At 35.6% G+C, this 22,535-nt stretch overlaps 1 protein-coding gene across 1 annotated transcript; it reads left to right on the top strand.

The window, feature by feature from the left end:
- The first annotated feature begins 2,559 nt into the window (after positions 1–2,559).
- lta4h (leukotriene A4 hydrolase) lies at positions 2,560–22,120 on the top strand. Its single transcript, XM_049473356.1, has 19 exons — positions 2,560–2,762; positions 5,151–5,281; positions 6,510–6,630; positions 9,574–9,642; positions 9,829–9,933; positions 12,177–12,229; positions 14,098–14,170; positions 14,966–15,106; positions 15,618–15,641; positions 15,809–15,879; positions 16,055–16,166; positions 16,879–17,023; positions 17,151–17,254; positions 17,416–17,486; positions 18,159–18,213; positions 18,314–18,409; positions 18,669–18,751; positions 19,693–19,797; positions 21,653–22,120. The coding sequence occupies exons 1-19, from the start codon at positions 2,607–2,609 to the stop codon at positions 21,783–21,785; spliced, it is 1,848 nt and encodes a 615-aa protein (XP_049329313.1). The 5' UTR covers positions 2,560–2,606; the 3' UTR covers positions 21,786–22,120.
- Positions 22,121–22,535: the final 415 nt, after the last annotated feature.

Below are 22,535 nucleotides of genomic sequence, written 5' to 3' on the forward strand. Positions count from 1 at the left end.
GGCACTGAGGCACACACACACACACACACAACCGCGCGCGCACACACACACACATTCAGTAATATTGTAATCCGAATCTGTGCCCAAAGCTGCACCGACTGACGTCACCATCTTCCTGCCCGGGACCGCTGGGAGGAGCCCGTGTTCCTTCCTCCACACACATGTATGTGCGTGTGTGTGTGTGTGTGTGCTCTATCTCTCTAAGAACATATAGGAGTCCTAAAAGTCATTTTAAAAACGTATTTTCTTTATAAATTATCATAAATATCATTTAGAGCATCACTTCAGTCATCACTAGAGTTCAACTGCAGCATTACTTCCATGTAACGTTAGTTCAACTCAACCCAGTTTGGCTAAATTCAGTTCAGCTTCATTCCATTTTAGTAGGCTCAGTGCAATGAGTTAAAGTATATTTAAATTCAGTTTAGTTCAATTCAAAGTTTTTTGATGACATATTATTTATTTATTTATGTATTTATTTACTTATGGACATTTCAATTCAACTGGAACTGCAACTTGAATCAGTTTGATCTAGTTCAGTTCATTTGAAGTCAGAAGTTATATACTAATACAATTAAACTCAGTTGAACACGTAAATTTTGTTTATTTCGTTCTCGTCCCGAGTTTTATTTGAATTCTGTAAATGTAGGTAATTGTCCGAACAAGTACATTGTGCTTAAGCGAAGGTATTTTAAAGGCTTTCATTTCAGTTCACATTGGTTCAATTATGTTGAGTTCAATTGAGTTGAGTTCAGAATCATTTGAGTTTACCTGGGTTACAGATGTACCAGTTGTTGAATGAGTGTATCAGACAAACCGATCTGATATTTATTCTTTACAAACTGACTGTTCTATGGAGGTATAGACTGGTTATGACAATTGAAATTTTCTACAGCTAGACAACTTTCGTGTGTATGTGTGTGTGTGTGTGTGTGTGTGTGTTTGTGATGCCTGTCAGAGTGAGAAATGGGGGCTCCACAGGGGAGTGGAACCATCTTCCAATTTCCTGGAGGGAAATCCTCTCACTGACAGGAAACTGAATCCCACAGCACACCACACATACACACACACACACACACACACACACACACAAACATACACTTGCAGGCAGATGCAAGTGATTTCGCTCTCTCATTATATATCAATGTCTCTCATATATATCATGTCAATGACAGTCACACACTGACAGACAGACAAGACACACTGTGTGTAAGCAGCAGCAGTGTGTGTGTTTCTGCAGCAGTGTGTGGAGCACTGGTGGCCGTAATGAGGGACTCCACCCACTGTGATGTGCTTGGGAAAGCTGGACACATGCAAGCAATTAAAAAACTCTACCGTTGTGAAGAAACTTCATTACGCATTCAGACCACGACATCTAGTGGATGATGTGGGAACTGCAACCTAACACATTAACACTTCCAGCAAACCAGAGAACCCCAGATCTTCAGCACATTGTTACAGGAGGAAATAGTCTTGCACCAGGGATTTCTCCTGTTTTTAATATTAATCTACAATGTAGAAATACGTTGAATAAAGAAAAACACTGGGTGAGAAATTGGTTCAAACTTTTGACAGGTACTGTGTTAAAGTTTTTTTTTTTAATTATTATTATTTATAACAGTTTTAAGAGATTTACTAAAACAGGGTGGTAAATCTCCAAGATTTAATCTGCAAGATTAAAGAACATCCATTAATAATGATTATTATTATAGTGTATCACATTTTAAACGTGACAGATTGGTATATAGAACTTTACTTTAATCAATCAATCATCCTTTATTTTCACTCGGAATTACCTTGAGGGTGACCCTTATTTACAATGTAGCTGAGCATTTACAGCTTGAAAGGGATATAAAATAATAAGGAAAAAATAAATAAAAGAAATACAAATGAAAAAAAATTAAAAACATTAAAAATAGATGAATAAAATATATAAAATATATAAAATATATAAAATATATAAAATAAAAAAAATATAAAAAATGACCATACAAATTGACACATAAAAGTAAATAATGTATAAAAGAAAGAAAATAATAATAATAATAAAAGTAAAATAAAATAATAAAAATAATAAGTAATGATACAGTGAATAATAATGATTTAAGAACATAAAAATCAACATATTAAAACATAAGAATAACAAATAAATAAGAAATAAATACAAATCAAAGAAATAAAAACGTTTTTTTTTTGGTGAAGAAAATAAATACCACTATATGGTTTTTTTCTAATTAGCGTCAGGGGTAAATTAATCTGGATGGAAATATCCAACAATCTATCAATTTACCTTTAATTTAATATTTTTTTAGTTATAGATGATTTAGTGAATAGATGATATTAAAGTTTTAAGAATATCACATTCTCGAGAATATAACTAGTAAAGGCCGCATAAATCTCTTAATCTTGAGATTTATATTTTCTGCTGTAATGGTGAGGTTTGGACAGAAGGAGACGGTGCAGAGTATTGCAGCGCTGTAGAGGAAAAGAAGGTAAGGGGGTACATACTACAGCTCCCATGATTCAGCGCGGCCCGGTTCTGTCACATGGACGAGTGACTCGGTTAAAATGCAGCATCAGAGCTAGCCGTGCACTGCTTAACGATCATGGCTCCAGTGACAGACCACTGCTCCTTCTCCTCCTTCTCCAAGTGCCTCACCCGCCACCTGAACCTCAGCCTGCAGGCGGACTTCTCCAGCCGGGTGCTGAGGGGGAGGGTGGCTCTGACTGTGGAGGTGCTGGAGGATAAATTCAGCTCTCTGGTAATATAACTAACGTTACTGCTGCTACTGTTAAACTCTCTCTCTCTCTCTCTCTCAGGGTGGACTGTGCAGGTCTGTGTTAGCTAGCCGGCTTTACCCAGCTGAATCTGTGTAGGGGCTGTGTGGGTGCAACTAGGTATCTAGCTACTGTTAACGTTATGTGGTTTTATGTTTATAATCAGATATCCGATGTAACTCCTGATTTTAGTGTAGCTGGTTAATCTGAGTTATGTGTAACGTTAATCTGAGAATCAGTCTGAGCCCAGGTCAGTCAATACTGCTTTAATGCAATACTGCCTTAACGCTGGGTTAACTATATTACAGATACAGTAAAGGCTGATAGTTTTGTAGCTAGCTAAATTATTTAGACTAACTGGAGAATTCTTGATTAAGTTGCATGTTGTAAATTTCTTCACTTGGCTGACTTTGCAGAAATTAACTATTGCTAAAAGGTTGCTTCCATATACAGCAGTTTCACTTCACTAATGTTTCATAATCAGAGTCAGAGTCCAGAAAGGCCAGTAAAACCTTTATTTTTTATAACTTCAATTGTCTGACCAAATAAGGCTAAATTCAAAATTATGTTTTGTCTACTTGACCTAACTAAGTCTAGTGTTTAGTTTCTGCCCTCCGCAGTCTGAATTTCACGAAGAATTAGAATAAAAAAATTATATTTTTCCTGAAATTCAGAGTGTGAGGGTCTAAAATTGAAAAAAACTAGAACATGTATCAAATAAATGGGAATAATTTTTTTCCTTTACTGTATTTAATTGAAAAATGTTCTGTTTTCTGATCCAGAAAGTCCAGCTAATTCTAAATTGCTAGTGATCTTGTTATATATATATATATATATACAGTAACAGAAGAAGTTTTATTAAAAAAAAATTCTCATCATTTTGAGATAAAAGTATGTTTGGCTTTCTGTTGTTCGTTTTTACGAGTAGTTATCATGAAAACACAAGAAAAAAGTTTTGCAGGTTTTACAGTTTGGCTGCAATACAGAATATTTTAACCTTTTATTAAACCTGCCCTAAAGTAAAATTAAGCTCCCCTCAATTTAATGTTAGCAAGCTTGTATTTAGTATTACAGCTTTCTGTCTGGCGGAAAATTATAAAAAAAATCTTTTAATTCATGCAGAAATAACAACAACAACAAAAAAAAAAGATAACATTTAAAACATAATTTTTTTACCAGGGTTCTAGAAATTACAATATCTACAACACAGTTATAGCTGCTCTATTGCTGTTGTACATGTTCTTTGATCAGATTACGTTTACTATATGTCTAAAGGTTTGTGGACACCTCTTATAACAAATGTGTTCAGCTACAGTTACTTTAAGTTACACCCAGTGCCGACACAGTTCTGCAACACACAGCTTGTCTAGTCCCTATAGAGAAGTACTGCCAGTAGAATAGGACTCTCTGGAGCAGATAATTATGTCTATATATTGGCAACACCATGGCTAATGTTGGGTGTGGGTTAGGTTTAAAAGCTAAAAAGCCTCCGACATTAAGCTGTGAAGCAGATGATCTGGTTCTCCACAGAAAAGTAGAATAAACTGTTGTATAATGCATTGCGTTATAACATGTTTTGTATCTTAATGGTGTGATTATACTTGTCAAATGCATATCGGCGACTATACACTAAGCAATCCTTGGTGCTGGAACTGTAAATCAGAAAAATATTTTAGCAGTAGTTTATTTGCTGGGAAGTTCTATCATGGACTTTGTCTTCAGGTGTTGGCTCATAAAGACCTGTGGTTCACTTTTTTTTTTTTTTTTTACATTAAATTGCTTTTCTTTGACCTTGTCTTAATCTAAATAGGGTAATAGGGTAATCCACAGTGGTTTTAAAAGTTCCGAAATCAATATTTGATTTTTTAATCACAGTTTTCATGCATCTTGGCATGTTCTCCTCCACCAGTCTTACACACTGCTTTTGGATAACTTTTTGCCACTCCTGGTGCAAAAATTCACGCAGTTTAGTTTGGTTTGATGTCTTGTGACCATCCATCTTTCTCTTGGTTATATTCCAGAGGTTTTCAATTTGGTAAAAAAAAAAAAAAACTCAATTTTTCGGTTGTCTCTTATTTTTTTCCAGAGCTGTATTGTACGATAAATCAATAGCCTATAGCCAAATTATCGGGACAGACTTAGTTGTGTGTGTGCTTATTGAGGAACACAGGAAGAGCACATATCCACTATTCAGATTCTGCTGCAGTAATCAGACAGGTCTTCTACATAGTACTTTATTGTAATTTATTTCCAGAGGCCTTCAGTTTTGTACTTTGAAAAGTCCAAAGTTCTAAAGTAAAGTTGCATCATAGCTCCATATCTGATATTGCTTGATTTTGTATCACTCTAATAACTCTCACTCTTTCCTGTAGACCCTTGATACCAAGGACTTGAAGATCTTTAAGGTGTCAGCCAATGGTCAGGCTGCTAAGTTTGAACTGGGAGCCCAGCATGGTTTTAAAGGCAGTCCTCTGGAGATCACCCTGCCCTTTGAGCTCTCACGGTAATTATGCGCTCTTCATATCATTAATGCAATCTGCTGCAGAGAGCTGTAGCTTGTGTATTTTTATTAGGTACAGCTAGGTACTTTGTACTGACACACTTTGGCAAATTTATTAGGTTCACGTACAGAGCTGAAGAATCAGCTACACGCTAGCATACCCATTGAAGTGGAACCACGGCTGACTGTATTATTTGGGTGGTAGACCATTCTGAGCATAGAGTACTGTAGTGTCAGTATGAGAGGATTAGATACAGCAGTGTTGCAGATTTTATTTTGCAGTCATGTTAAAAATAATCCAACAGTATCCAACATTTTTAAGGGTATTTTTGTATAATTGTTTAGGTTTGAATGTGCACTTAAATTTTGCAGTTTAGTACTATGGTAGGTATATATATATATATATATATATATATATATATATATATATATTATTTTTGCATTACATTACTTTTTATGGTTATTTATTTTATAACATCAGAGTCTTGGTAAATTAGTTTTGTTTGCACAATAGACAAAGGTTTGTTTGAAACTGTTATGCTATTTAATAGAGCTGCAACAATGAATCGACATAATCAACAACTTGGACTAGAAAACGTTCACAACACAGTATATTTTCATTTTGAATGGTTTGCAATAAAGGCTTTTTGGTAGCCTCGATAAATATAGAAGCATCCCAAAATAAAAACACACAGCATTCTTTGATTTTTCAACCATGACCAATAAAACAAGCCCAAATTGGCAGGAAAACCGTGTACCTGGCCACTTGGCAATTAAATAGGCATTTAAAGAGAGCAAGGCAAAGGGAAATATTAATACTAAAAAAAGTATATAATAAAATAAAGATTTTCTGTAAAAATAATTAACTAACTTAATGGGATTATTTGCAAAAATACCCTGATATATTGTGATAATATTTTCAGATGGTTGGATCAAAAGTCTGCAGAAAGCAACATATGATAAGATGTCTGAATCATTGTGGTCATCCCTTCTAATGAATGTATTCGTGTATTCACACCCATCTTATCTAGCCAATAGAAATAGACTCTCTGGAGCCGGTAAACATAAACGTATGGACATGTTGTACATTCTTTTGGTTATTCAGCGGAACAGGTTTGGGTAGGTCAAAGTGTATGGGTGTGTTTCACCTCAAAATAAACAAACTGTACTGATGCTAAAAATCATCTAAAGTGCATGAGATATATTAGGTTTGTGATTTTTCTGTGTTCAGTGGTCAGCATGTGATTGTGGAGGTCGAGTATGAGACGTCTCCGAGTGCCTCAGCACTGCAGTGGCTGTCTCCTGCACAGACCGCTGGGAAAAAACACCCCTATCTTTTCAGCCAGTGTCAGGTAGAGTATCTCTGGGTATGGTATGAAACTGTGTGTACATTGTGAGTGTTTATTGCTTTTAAAATGAAGACTAAATGTAAATAACAGTGATAAAATTATTGCATTATTGTTTTTAGAGAGCAGAAATGTGGTTCAAATGTTTTTTTTTTTTATCTCAAGATCACACTTGACTCAAATCTGTAGTAAATGAGGGTGCAATAAAGAGGTTTGAGGTTTCCATTGTGCCCCTGATTCTTTAACTTGCAGAGGAAGCATTTAAAGTTCATAGTTATACAATTAAATAATTCCTTATTGATTTCTAATAGATTAATAGATGAATGCATGAAGCCACCAATCACAGATAAGAGAGAGACAGATGATAGACACACAAATCGAACAGTTACACAGGGCTACGGGGTTAGAGTCATTAGATGAGTCAATAGATACATCTAGAAACATCAAGTCTGATAAGTCTATGAATTTGTGGATCTCAGAGGGTGAATAATAGCAAGAGACTGACATATTAAAAGTAATGGAATAGCTTTGTTAACTCAGGAAACGGCTTGAGAATGCTCACAGCTGTGTAGGCTGTGAGGTGATGTCTTGTGAGTGGTCAGTGGAGCATGACAAAGGTTCATGAGACAGCATATTAGACCCATGACATAGGCATATATCAGTGTCATTCTCCCTGTTAGCATTTTGGTTTATTAACAATATGCTTTGGTGGCCAACGAATAGTTTAGTCAGAATTTATCCAGCAAAAAAAGTCTTTGTTCAAAGATTCACATGATTGACATTTATCAGTTTATTAATGTTTTTCTATTTGAGATTTGTTCAGTGTATGAGAACAGTGGGATCCATCATCATTATAAAAGTTATAAAAGAGTTGTGAAAAGTTTAAAAAGCACATCATGAATCTGATGCACCTGATGTGTTTTTTTTCTCATAAACAAATTTAGGATTTTTTTTGAAAGATATTGGTGAATGATGCCTACTGTTTTGTTTAATACCTCTTATGTGAGTTTTAGATGTTTTTAAACAACTTATTGTCACTAAGCCAATACAATTTTGGTAATATCCGCTCTGTAAAAACTTCCCCAACCGCAGCTTAACGGTAGCTGTCGAGCTGAAGCAAGAATGTTTCTGTTGAAATGTTCTTGTGGTTCTTATCGTTCTGCTGCAAAATGCAAAAACTGCATTTCCAGATGTTCCCTATTGAGCATTAAGTCATATCAACAGCATATCATTCAAAACCACATTTATCTCTGCTGTATTATCTGTTTCAAATGTTTTATCACGTTCAGCGGTATATATGATATGATAGGGGTATGATATGCACGTGTCTGTGCATGTGTGTGGTGGGGGAGTTTTGCTGATGCTTGAATTCTGATATTAGGACACTGATATTGAGAACTGCAAGCTGACTACTTGGATAACAATAGCAAGCTTAAAGTGTCACGACTGATATGTTATTAATACTGTTACTGGATGTCTATAGAATTATTTGTGTACTGTATAGCATCTTTGAACTCTGATCAGCTACGAATTTTTGATTTCCCTAAAGAAAAATATCAGTATTTTTGATGCATTTTTGATGTCTATTTGACAATTAATGTTATTACCTTTTTAAATAAAATGATATTATACTACAGTGAGTTTCTACTCTGCAATGTGATTGGCTAAGTCCAGCAGAGCCAATTGTGCACATACACATGTAACATAGAATTGATGCCGGCAATGTGGAAAAAAAACGCCGTAACAAACTATTAACATTGTATAGTTATACAAAACAAAACAAAACACAATTATTCATATAAAATACTATTGAATTTGTCCTATTTTATTCAGTACTGTACTAAAATTTCAAACATTAAAACCATACAGAAGCTAAAAGCTGTTGATTTCACTCTGGTATTAACATGCCATACCACACTAATTACATAAGTAGACTGAACACACCCACACACAATGTGGTTTAAACACAGATATGTTTTCCTAGGTAGATATGTAGATAGGTAGATTTGGTACATTGAGCCTTATTCTTGAAACCTCCCTAAAAACATGATCAAACTTCCAGACTAACGGACCTTGCTAAAAGTCTTCCGCCAGATTCACGAACACTTCCTAAACAGAAGATTTATTAGTAGAACATGTGCATGTAAATGAATACCTATGGTTGCCAAATTGGACTTGATTGCATGTTAAATAACAATTTAGCATTTTTTTTAGCATAATTACCTTACTCCACCACATAAAAGCGCCCAATGGGTAAAAAAAAAAAAACAGCAGCATAAAGTCTCTAAAATATAGAAAGTTTATTCAAATCGATACCTTTTACTTTTACAGTGTTCACATTGGCAAAAAGAAAAGCAAATATTTGAATGAATATTTTACAGTGTTCATTCTAAAGATCTGTTCTCTGTACAGAGCCCTGTCTGCTAAATCCAGCAGGATTAAGGGAACTAATTGACCAAAGGTGTTTAAATAATTTATCAAACAGTTGCTTGGTACAGACTGCTGGATGTTTTGATGTTTTTCTGAATGTCAGGCTGTAGTAGGAAACAGAATGCATGTTGACTGTAATTTTGTTTGATTTTATTTTGTAATTCATGATTTACTATTTAATATTTGGGGTATTACTAGAATTTCAGAGCAGTCATGTCAAATGACATTTGTGGTTTAGTAACGATTAAGAGATAAATGATCTCATGGTCTTCAACGTTTTTAACATAAGAGCCTGTTGACTTATCTTTTTGATGTGGGGATCCTGACCGATCACAGTTTCTGATGAGTGTTTTTGTAGGTCTCTAGCTTATTACAGATGTCTTTAAATTCAAGAAAAGTGCTGTTTTGGTCACACTACTGGTTGTGCAGTGCTTATTTTACATAATATTCATATATATATAAATATGGTTGAATTTTAAGCTGAATAAGTATGTAACTATTATTCTTCTTTTCAAACAGGCCACTCACTGCAGGACGATGGTGCCTTGCCAGGACACCCCGTCAGTGAAACACACCTACTATGCCCAGGTACCAAACCTTCTTACACAAACACACATGCACACGTCTGCAGCTCAGAATCAGGCTTTATTTTGCTTTAGGCAAAAAGGGTTAAGAACAAGTTAACATTAGCTTAGACTGAGACACAGCTTGTTACTAGTTCAGCCTGTGTGTTTATGTATGTGAGCACGTGTGTATGTGTTTTGTGTGTGTTAGGTGTCCGTTCCCAAAGAGCTGATAGCTGTGATGAGCGCAGTTCGAGATGGACAAGAAGCGGACCCCACGGACAGCAGCAGGGTCATCTACCGCTTCAGACAGCCGGTTGGATCTCACTCCCTTTTTTTCTCTGGCATGCTCTTTCTCTCTCTGTCATTTATAAACATGCAAAGCAACCTTCTGCATCTTTAATTGCTGTAGGCGTTAATCAGGATAGCTATGAGTGCAATTATTCAAATATTATATATGCAAACTTTCAAATATAATATATGCATGCATCGTTTTGGATGATGATGACAACCTGCAACATCTGAAGCTGCCAGTCAGAGTCTGTGGAGAAACAAAATGGTTTTCAGCAGAAAGAAAAAGGTAAAAGGGCCCATTAACTCAAAGCTGAAATACTGATCAGTTGAGTGCAGTTAAACCATTCAAGGAGGAATATAAGCACAATGCTGATTTTAAGCTTGTTCTCATATAGCTTGTTTTTATTATCAGATGTAAGCACAGTATTTTGATGATGTAGTCAACAAATCAACAATTCAAAAAAGTGGAAAGTTTTTAGAACAGTAATTTTGAAGAATTCCTTTTGATCCATTAAAATTATGGCAAAAATTGTATTTGTTTGTTTGTTTTTGTAGCTTAAATGCAAAAAAACTGTTCAGGGTTTTTGTAACAGCTTTTTTAGTGCACAAGAGTTGCACTTCTAGTACAAATAAGTAGCTGTTATTATTGCAGACAGGTTAGTTAGATTTCTGTGTTAATCAGAGAGTCGTCTGTATTTTCTGGTTTAGGGATGCTACTGATATCAGGCAATATATTTCATATATATCATTTTAAATAGATTTTCTCATCAGTTGGTATGGGTAAGATGTGACTGGGAGCTGGCCCTTATGGTTGATCTAGTTATGCTTTTTAAAGGTGGCTTTAGACATTATAAAATGCCAAATTTGATCTATAAATTATTGTACATTGCTCTTCTAGAACTGATGCATTTGTACTCCCTGAGTCAGATATTTCCTTTTTTGCATGTTTTAATGCCTTTATTAACCATGGTAGCTTATGTCATCTAAAGTTTCTTCAAAAAACTGTAGTGAATGTATTTCACTCAGTTTTTTGTTTGTTTGTTTTTACAATTGTGCATAATGAAATTGTTGATGGGATCGCAGGCACTATAAGTATTTTAAGTGCTGCATTTTGTGCAGTCATGTTTTTAATGAATGATGAATGAATAATAAAAAATTGTGTCTGGGTTTTAGCATTGTAAATTGAAACCTATCTAAGGTTTGTAAATGATGTAATGTTGCATCGTAAATTCTAAAAACATATTCTAATAACAAGATGATCCTAATGCTCGTAATAATTAACAGTACAAAACTGTTAGAAAGACATGAACTAAATGTTTTTTTCTTTGCATCCAGTTTGTAAAAATGCTTTGCATTGTTGGGTCTGTATCAGATAAGTTTTTAATGTCTGATCAGATAGCTCAGAACTATCGCCTAAATGTGTCTGGGGCTTTCTGCTGCTGTAGATTTTTATCAGGGAACATTTTTTCAGAATGCATCTGGGGTTTGGTTTGAGAAGATAAACTAGCAACTAAAAAAAACTAAAACTAATGCACTCTTTTAGACCTGTATTCACTTATTCATGAAGGCGCTTAAAAGATATTTAAAAAAAAGTGAAAATAATTAATGCCTCACAAAAGAGAGGAATGGTTGATCCATGTTACCCAGTTCTTGTTTTGGCGTAACCTACATTCAATAAATATGGTTGAAAGCACAGATTCACAGCATAATTAGCAAATATGTAAAAAAGAAGTAATGGAAAACAAAGTAGAAAGTGAATCCTTTGCCAAACTCATTACACATTTTAACAAAGCATGTTCATTTTGTAATGCATAGTCATGTTTTTAATGAATAATGAATGAATAATAAAGAATTGTGTCTGGGTTTTAGCATTGTAAATTGAAACCTATCTAAGGTTTGTAAATGATGTAATGTTGCATCGTAAATTCTAAAAACATATTCTAACAACAAGATGATCCTAATGCTCGTAATAATTAACAGTACAAAACTGTTAGAAAGACATGAACTAAATGTTTTTTTCTTTGCATCCAGTTTGTAAAAATGCTTTGCATTGTTGGGTCTGTATCAGATAAGTTTTTAATGTCTGATCAGATAGCTCAGAACTATCGCCTAAATGTGTCTGGGGCTTTCTGCTGCTGTAGATTTTTATCAGGGAACATTTTTTCAGAATGCATCTGGGGTTTGGTTTGAGAAGATAAACTAGCAGTTTGGAAATGCACAGCTTGTGCAAAATCTTAAATGTTTGATGTTTATGTGTTTCCTCAGGTGCCCATGCCTTCCTATCTGATTGCACTTGTGGTGGGAGCTTTAGAAAGCAGGTACTTCTTGATTTATTTTTTTTTGAGTGGGTGCGTGATAATTACCTATCTCATCTCTCATGTTCTGTCTCATGTTCTTTTGCAAGCTCTCACACTGAAACCAAACTCACCAGTCTGTTTTGTATTTAAGAATACGTCCTTTTAATTACACCACAGTCAAATCGCTTTCCAAACTTGCAAACAGTTCTTTTCAGACCACATTTAAAAGTTAGTTTGGTTCTTGTATGACTAACAGAAAACACCGCTAAGCTCATCTAACTTAAAACCCCTATGAGTTAAAGGTGCTATATATGATTATAGAGAATGACTTAATATTTGAACAGTAAAGCGAACACACCCCTCCCTTCAGAAGCTCTGCCTCTGCCAAATTCCTTCACATGTGGTATATTATGTTGAGTGCTTGTATAATTGCTTCTGCTAAGAAAACTAGCTGTGATTATCTTTCACAAACAGAGCCATGGTAAAGGTGTGAGTTTTACTCATTAAGATTGCACTGTCTGTACATAAGCCATACTCTGAAGGTCAGCATTTTTCATCATATTAACAGCTGAATTAAAACATGATCTTGCAGAAATGATCTGAGTGTACATCTCTTCATTTTTGTGGTTTGGCTTCAACTTAAGTAATTTCAAATTTCTATAGTATTTAGGTTATGTAATCGTAGGCTTTTACAGTGTACACTTTGTCTGTCCACATAGAGTCTGTCTTCATTCGTTTATTTATTGTAAATATGATTAAAGGAAAAACTAATGCACTCTTTTAGACCTGTATTCACTTATTCATGAAGGCGCTTAAAAGATATTTTTAAAAAAGTGAAAATAATTAATGCCTCACAAAAGAGAGGAATGGTTGATCCATGTTACCCAGTTCTTGTTTTGGCGTAACCTACATTCAATAAATATGGTTGAAAGCACAGCTTCACAGCATAATTAGCAAATATGTAAAAAAGAAGTAATGGAAAACAAAGTAGTAAGTGAATCCTTTGCCAAACTCATTACACATTTTAACAAAGCATGTTCATTTTGTAATGCATAGCTGCCAATTATCATTCTTCCAGGCAATATAAAGGCTAAATGGTGCTTTTACTGATGTCATTTAACAGCACAGGCATGTCTAAAGTCATTAGAGAGCCCAAAAACCTCAGATTAGGATTTAGAATTGTATGTTTGATCAATATAAAAAAAACTCACTTAAAAAGTAAATAGCATAACAAACAGTGTGGATAGAGGCAAAAATCTCATATGGGCACATATAAAGCCTCTACCTTAGTAATATTATAATTAAATATTATAACAAATAATAATTATAACAATAAAAGAATAGCAAATTTCATCAGTATAACACAAAAGAATTTTTTTTCTAATCAAAGTAAAAAAAAAAATATATATAAATAAATTATATAAATTATATACATGAACCAGTATATATAATTATATATACTGGTTCATGTAGTAGGGCTGGGTATAGCAATACATTTTCTGAGCATATTGCAGATATCATTATTAAATATTGAACTGTGTATGTTTCAAATGTGTATATGTTATATAATTAGTTATGTTAATTAGATGGAGTAAAGTACATTTTTAATTAAATTAAATATATAAGTATGTTATTGTATCCTGCATTTTGTCCGCAGGTCAAATTATTTAAATAAAAATGGTGCATCATGATCATGTGATTTTTACCATTTTGACTGAATAAATTTAACAGTGAATAAAACATCCAATATGACTACTGGTGTCTAGTTTTTTATATTATACTCTCAAATGAATTATTGAAGAACTTTGCTGTTGATGTCTTCGTGGAGTAAATATCGTTTTGCTGCTGTCATCAGTTTGTGTATCAGTTGTGTGCTCTGTGTCGTGCAGGGAGATTGGGCCCAGGTCCAGGGTGTGGTCAGAGAAAGAGCATGTGGACCAGGGTGCGTTTGAGTTCACAGAGGTAATTGAGACTTTTTTTTTTTCCTCTCCTTATCACTTCCAGTTCTGGGGGGCAAGGGTCCAGCTCCCCCAGACTAGATTTAGAATTAGAATTTCAGAACTAGCTGAGTTAAATAGGTCTGTGTGTTGGCAATAAACTAGCGACATGATGCATATCACAATGCAGGGGTTACGATTTCATATACCATGAAATACTGTGATACTGTAAGCAAGGCAATGTATTGAAATTGTTTAAATCAGAGTTTAGAAAAACACATTCTTATAATATTTATAAAATCAGAGTAAAAGAAAATTTTTCTTTTATTCAAACGGAACAGTGGGATCTAACAGCAATGCTATCTAGCTGTCACGTTCAAACACAACACTAAATGAACTACTATCTGACACCAATCTGTACATATGAAATTTGATATAGTATTGCAAAATTATGAGTTATAGTGCTAGCCATTGTTTTTTTTATTCATTTAAATCACAGCATAAATGACCACATTTTATAAACCACTCTCCCACATTTATAGAGCAGTAAAGAGTGATAAAACATGACAGCACACAGAAAGTAAATATACTCATGCCTTTAAAACTCCCCAATAGCAGAATAAATCCAGTAAAATGAAACCAATGTGTATTATTTACTTTCTATCACCAGAGGCTGCAGAAATAGACTATCGCAGATTATACGTTTAATTGATATTACTGTTATTTTTTTATCAGCCTGTGTGACTCATGATTGATAATCTGATGAGTTGTGTCTCTCTCTCTCTCTCTCTCTCTATCTCAATCTCTCTCTTTCTGTCAGACTGAGACTATGTTGAAGACGGCTGAGAGTCTGGCAGGACCGTATGTGTGGGGGCAGTATGACCTGCTGGTGCTGCCTCCGTCTTTCCCGTATGGTGGGATGGAGAACCCCTGCTTGACCTTCGTCACACCCACACTGCTGGTCAGTACCTGCAATAGTCCAGGTGCTTTATATGCCTCACTGAAACACATTTTCAGGAATACCCTTTTCAGAAATTGACCATAAAGAGTCGGGATGCACTTAAAGTATGGAAACTGGAATTGTTGAGACAATGGACCTTCAGTGTTTGGTCCAATAAGTAAAAAGGCAGAGTAACTTATGCTTAATACAATGGTGCTTTATTGTTTTTCTGATGAAATATTTTTATTCTTAAAAGTTTAATTCTTAAAAAAGAATTTTAAATTGTTGAAAAAGTTTTAGAATTGAAATACATTTAAGTAATTTAATAATGGAAAAAGTGGAAAAATATAAAAAAGTGTTTGGCAAAATGTTTCATATTGTTTTGTTATTGATTATTTGATTTCAGCCAAGAATTGAATTTTTTTTATCTTCAGATTTCTCTTTGTTTTCAGAAAATTCTTGTCTCTCTCGTTTTGCTTGTTCTTTAATTTTTGTTCTAATTGAGTGTTTTTGTTCTCATTTTCACTATCAGGCTGGAGACCGTTCCTTGTCTAATGTAAGTATATAGGTGTTCTGACCCATAAAATCTATTTAATTAAATAAATTAATATTGCATTATTGGAAATATAAGAACTGTTGGTTAAATATCCGTGAACATGCGGAGAACCTGTTCTTGTTTCTTTGAGCTTGGGTAAATCAGTATGTTCTACTGTTTGGTTTTAGGTGATTGCTCATGAGATTTCCCACAGTTGGACTGGAAATCTTGTGACGAACAAAACCTGGGAGCATTTCTGGTAAGTCTTTTTTTTTATTGTCCATATTTCGTGTTAATAAACCATCCAGACACTTCATTAACACCAATTTCCAAGATGAACTATTAAAACGGGCAGATATGTAAATGCACAGTAACATAACATAATGCTCCTAAAAAGCCTTCTTTTTATATTATTTTCCTCTGTTTGTTCTTAGGTTGAATGAGGGACATACAGTATATCTGGAGAGAATGATTGGCAGAGCTATGGAGGGTGAACAGTTCAGGCAGTTTAAAGCTATTGGAGGATTGAAGGAGCTGCAGGAGGCTGTAAGAGACACACACACACACACACACACACACCCATAAACATATTTCTGTAAAGCACATTTGATTAATGCATGCTGAAAATAATATTGCTGATATTGGTTCTTATTGTTAGGTGTATAATGTCTGCGTCCAAGTATCTTCATTTTTGATGATTTATAGTTTACTACATAATTTGAACCCACAAACTGTCCCTGAAAGAGTGTCAACATGTCTTGATGAGTAGACCATTAGTAATGTAATATAATACAATATCACTCTCCAAATTTCCCTGAAATAACGTTTTTTCATTGAGTGTGAGAGAGAGTGTGAGAGAGAGTGTGAGAGAGAGTGTGAGAGAGAGTGTGAGAGAGAGTGTGAGAGAGAGTGTGAGAGAGAGTGTGAGAGAGAGTGTGAGAGAGAGTGTGAGTGTGTGAGGTATGATGTTGGCTTGACCATCTAAGAATCATATTAGTGCCAATTGCCTTTTACAAAACCCAACACAGATCTGTCTGGGGCAACAAGAAACAAGAAAGTATATACAGGAAGAAGATCCTAGGTTCTGGATTAGTGCAGATTTCTGTGCGATGGCAGAGGTGGCATTTGTTTATAGTTGTAGTAATTATCTGGATAATATACCAGCTTAAAATACACCTGCAAACATTTCAAGTACACATCAAAGATGGTTCGGGTTGAGGTCAGATCATGTTCTCACCACATGATTATGTCTTTATAGGTGCACCAATTCGGGGCCAATAATGCCGCAACCAATCTGGTGGTGAACCTGGAAGGAGTTAATCCCGATGAGTGCTTCTCCTGTGTGCCGTATGAGAAGGGATTCGCTCTGCTGTATCACTTGGAAGAGCTTATGGGAGGCCCAGGTACACACACACAAACACACACACACAGTAATATCTAGGAGTTCTCAGCATAGGAATCATTTTAATATAATCAGTTTACAAACCTGTGTGAGAAATGCATTATGTGTCTCTTCTGTGCCCCAAACAGAGGTGTTTATGGGCTTTGTGAAGTCCTACATCCAAATGTTTGCCTACAGCAGCGTGACCACAGAGCAGTGGAAGGACTACCTCTTCACCTACTTCAAAGACAAGGTGAGAACTGTCTGGAAAACTACATGGATTCTCAGCTTCGATTCATTATTGTGGTGTTTCCTAAGTAGGTTTTGAGTAAATGACTGTACATAGGCTTCCAGGAGCTATGATACAAAAAGTCTATGACACTAAATCTAATGTAATTCTGTTTTTTCTGCCAGGTGGACATCCTGAATAAAGTGGACTGGAATGGATGGATGTACACTCCAGGAATGCCCCCATTCAAACCTCAGTAAGCACTAAAGAGAGCTTAAATAAGAGCATTAATGTGCTGACTTTGTAGGATGACCAGAGACAAAATCATGCCTATCACACAATCTCAGGAGCACTAAAACCGTGTTGACGTTGGTAATAATTTTGTTACAGATTCTGCATGTTAAAATTTTTAAATGATTTTAGGTTTAAAAGGCAAATATACTGTACACTCAGGCCCCATTTGCAAGTTTCTGACTGTTTTGCTTCCCATCCACACACAATTTCTGTTTTTGGTGACTGACAAATTAAGGCTAAAATAAGGCTCTGAATCTTTTTACAATGAATTCTATTGGAATCAAAGGAATTTAAGAAGGTTTTTCATCCTCCTATCAAGTTCTCAAAGTACTGACCTTTTTAACTGTTACCAACCTGCGAGTCCTCATCTAAGGACGAGATCATAGAACCTTGTGAATAAACAATACCTATCCTGCCACGAAATAGCTGACGAGCTGATGTGGCGTTAAACTCAACTAACCAACCAACCAACCAACCTATCAAGTTCCCACTTTAGAGAGACATTTTGGATTTGAGTGACCTTAATGAAATATTAGGATCTACTGGACATGATATTTGTATGATACCATATGTGTATGAATACATATCAGCTTATGTGCACCTATATATCTGAGCTGTTGCTGTCCTTGCTCAGGTACGACACCACCCTGGCAGATGCCTGCAATGCTCTTGCCCAGAGATGGACAAAGGTAAAATGTGACTTTCCATTACCTAAAAAATATTACACATTGTTCATTGTGATACTAAAAAACTGTCTGTCTGTGTGTCTGTCTGCGTGTCTGATGGCAGGCTAAGGATGCAGATTTGTCTGGCTTCAGTGAGGCGGATATAAAGCAGCTCTCCTCTCATCAGCTTATTGAGTTCCTGGCTCTACTTCTGCTGCAGGTAGCAATACATTAACTAACACCAGTAATATAATTATACCAAACATAATAAACCTAAATATTGTACCAAAGCTAATTATAGTACACTCACTGTAACACATGTCTTTTCAAGGTTTCTTATTACTCTAATCTACAAACGCAGTTATAAACCAGTTTGACATCATTTCTTCATTCATTTACATTTATGTAAGTTTATAAGGCCTGTCTCAGTTGTCTCTCTCTCTCTCTCTCCCTCCCTCTCTCTATAAATTTGTTTTTAGGATCCTCTCCCCACGTCTCATGTAAAGAGAATGCAGGAGGTTTACAAGTTTAACAGCATCAACAACTCTGAGATCCGCTGCAGGTAAACTGAGCAGACAGTGGACCGGTTTTATGGCCCATTAGTTTTAGTTACATTTATCTTTTTGTTTGTTTTATTTAAATGTGGAGAAACATTTAAGGTATCATATTTTTCAGACTATAAGGCTCACTGGATTATAAGGCACACTATCAATGAACTTCTTTTTTTTCTGGTCATTTTCATACATAAGGCGCACTGGATTATAAGGCACATTTTAAGTGGCAATAGTAAGGATCCAGGGTGTCACCATGTTTCCCTTCTAATTCAACAGATCTCTAATTTACCGGGTGGGTGGGGCTCCAGTCTCGGTGTTGGTGAAACTTCACTGAAACACCTGTATAATGCTGTACTTCAGTGGAGTGGCTTTACTACTTCTTACAACCTGACTGGTAGAATTCATACATAAATTGTGCTGGATCAAAAGGCGCACTGACTATTTTTGGGAAAATTAAAGGATTTTAAATGTGCCTTATAGTGGTTATATATGTTTTTTTGTTTGTGCGCTGCTTCCCCCTAGTGGGCAGTGGTGGGTCTGCTAGAAACTTTGTAAACTATTGGCTTATTGTACACTACACAGACATGGCCTTAACAATATTTGCTGACCTCGATATTGCTTATTATGGTTTTCTTAAGAAGAAAAGACAAATAATGTAAAGGTCAATGTTTTTTAGTTTTACAGGATAGAAAACTGTTTGAAAATTCTTTAAAAAGAAAAATGTAATTGCTCTTAAAAAGAGTATTATTTTATCATGTCAGTGGTATAAATTGGCTCAACATAACTATTGTTTTTCCAATTAACCATCCATAAAAAAAGTATTGTAAGAGGCCGTTTAACCTGAAATAATGGTTCTCTATTGGATATTTCAAGGTTGTAAGCTAAGAGCTGATGCTTTCTTTTTGTTTGAATTTATGCATGTGTATGTGTCTCTGATGTGAATGTGTAGGTGGCTCCGTCTGTGTGTGAAATCCGAGTGGGAGGATGCTGTTCCCCTGGCTCTGAAGATGGCCACAGAGCAAGGCAGGATGAAGTTTACGCGTCCACTCTTCAGGTAACCATTGACTACCATTAAATTATTTCTTAATCACAAAGTACAATGGCCATTTTTGCATGCTGCTTCTAACATCCCAAATGCAGTGTCTCTTATACAGAAAAGGTTAAAAACATAAAAAATGGATATGTGCTCTTTAAAGTGTGTCAACATTTATGGCAATTGTACCAATATAAATGCACCACAATTACATGGAATATAACTTCCATTGAAAGTTAAGAAGGTTATTTTCCATCTCCTAAAATGTTGATGTTTGAAGATTTTTTGTGATGGAAGCAGTATCCACATTTATAAAACAAATATTTTTCAAATGTCATGAGGAAAATATCTTATCTTAATAACTTTCACTTTACCTTCAGAACAGCAATGAGTCACAAGACTGTAACTGTACACTTTTTTTATTTACATACACATTTACAATAGTTAGATGTGCACTAAAATATTGCAGGTTGTCAATAGTATTCACATTCATTACTCAGGTAGACGTATAGGTACTAGGGTTTACAATACTTCTGTAGATGTTGAAGTATCAACTCCAAACTTTTTACTCAAAAAGCTTCTTAACTTTCAAAGTTAGAGTTAAATTATTTTATTTCAGCTAATTTTCTGAAGCATTTCTTTTCTGAACTGGTCGGTCAATTTATTTAAAAAAATATATATATTTTTTTCTCACTGTAGCTAACTGGTGATTCCATGTGTCTGTCATGTTCCTATTGTTTTTGAATAGTAGGTTTGTGAGTCTGTCTATGTTTATTTTGAAACTGACCAATCCCCAAGTAATATAATACAGGAAATTGACAAATCCTGCACCTAACAGCTGGGGTTATGCATAGGGCTCAGCCAGGATCTACTACTCACTCAACTAACAACAATAGCAAAACCACAATCTGATACTGGCTCGACAAGAATCCAGAAGCACAGCCTAACACTATGTTCATGGTCCATTGCCTCAACTGCCAAGTAACAGACCTACCAAAAAATAACCTATGAACAAACAGAATCCCTCTTTAATCTAAGCTCACTTCCTTTAACTATGGCAACAACACACTTACCTAAGCACAATCACACACAATAAATCACATTATAAGTTGCGTGAGCAGAACACAGCAACCACTACCATCTGATACTGGCTCGACAAGAATCCAGAAGCATAGCGAACTATGTTCATGGTCCGTGCCTCAACTGCCAAGTACTCAGACGTCTACAAAAACTCATGAGACAAATTATTACAAGAGCAGGACCACACCAATCCCCTTCATCCAAACTCTAACACAAACTTCAGTGCAAGCTCTTCTCAGGGGTCATCAGGCAGGCACCTTCCTTCGTCAGTGTTTCGCTGAATTGATGATATATTCCTTTATAATATAATTGTTATACTATGGATGTGGCCTTCCAATTACATTCCTCAGTGAGCAAAAAAAATACCAGTCCTGCTTAAAATGTTAATAAACATTTCCTAACCTTACAAAAATTATTGTGGAAATTTCCACCTCTGCAGCACCCTCCCAGGTTTAACTGTGGGATGTGGATGATGTGTCCGTGTACTTTGGTACGCAAGACACATTACAATATGCAGATCAGTCTATCAATAATACCACCCACCTGCTGAGGCGCAGAGGCACACTGCTGCTGCAGCTCAGCCAGTCAGTTTTCCCTCCTGCCCTGCCTCTAAACCCATACATCCCCCAATTCCCCCCCCCAAACTACCCCTCCAGCTAGAGTAAAGTCAGCAAAAATCAGGGGGTTTAGTGGCCCTTTTTTACGAGTGTGCTTTAAACCATTGTGCAATTGTGGGAGATCAGAAGTTTGCTCGTATTAAGTCTCATAATTGCTTCTCTTCTGCTTTCATTTTCAGGGACGTATACAACTTTGCCAAATTCCGTGACGAGGCTGTTAAGGTTTTTAAGGAGCATCGTAATGAAATGCACTCAGTCACAGCCATGCTGGTGGCCAAGGACCTGAAAGTTGACCAAAGCACAGGCTTATAACTCGGCTGCCTCAAAACTCAACCGCCCACACCTCCCCGCCACACTCACCTTTCTGTTCAGCTCTGCCAGCAGCGTGTTGAGTAAACCAGGTCTGATCTGCAGATACATAATCAGATTTCAGTGTAGCCAGCAGACAGATATGTGGGGCTTGGCCTCTGTTTGCTCGGCTAAGTTATCTCTTTGCATCTTGATGGATGTCTCAATCTCAGGGCAACAGGGGAACACACTGCTCCTCTGACCTTCACCATCACTGTCACCTATTGACACACGCTCTTCTTCAAGCCGTAGTTTCTCCTGTAGGTTCCTATGCTGAGCAATAAACTCATCATTTCACACCTGCTGTTGTCATGTGTTTATTCCTGACACCTGATTGAAGAAAAACATAAAGTTAGTGAGAAGGTAAATGTGCTTTTCATATTGTTTACGTAACCGAGTTTAACTGGAAGATTAAAATTTGATATTTGATACAAATCCAGTATATTAAATAAAATTCTGATATTTCAGAAACCCAACTTGACCTAAATGCTCTGCTGTTCTAAAGTCTAAAAAAAGACATAGTCTAATTTTAGAATGTCATTGGTGAGTGGTGGTAAACTTTGTTTTTCGTTTTAATTATTTTTTTACTTGGTAAATTTTATATTGAAGTCATTAAAACTATACATAATTTATGTTGTATCCAGTTAAATGTTCTATGATTGTTGTGTGACCAGTTCTATGACTGAGAGTATTAACATTGTTGGTTTGCAATTC

The sequence above is a fragment of the Astyanax mexicanus genome, chromosome 2 (genome assembly GCF_023375975.1).
Source record: "Astyanax mexicanus isolate ESR-SI-001 chromosome 2, AstMex3_surface, whole genome shotgun sequence".
Taxonomy (NCBI): Eukaryota; Metazoa; Chordata; class Actinopteri; order Characiformes; family Acestrorhamphidae; genus Astyanax; species Astyanax mexicanus.

What these genes read in the sequence shown, in the direction of transcription:
- lta4h (XM_049473356.1), top strand. Translation starts at nt 2,607, where the DNA reads ATGGCTCCAGTGACAGACCACTGCTCCTTCTCCTCCTTCTCCAAGTGC. An exon ending in CTGCCCTTTGAGCTCTCACG is followed by an intron (nt 5,282 to 6,509) that starts GTAATTATGCGC and finishes TTCTGTGTTCAG; the next exon opens with TGGTCAGCATGTGATTGTGG. An exon ending in TTGCCCAGAGATGGACAAAG is followed by an intron (nt 18,214 to 18,313) that starts GTAAAATGTGAC and finishes GTCTGATGGCAG; the next exon opens with GCTAAGGATGCAGATTTGTC.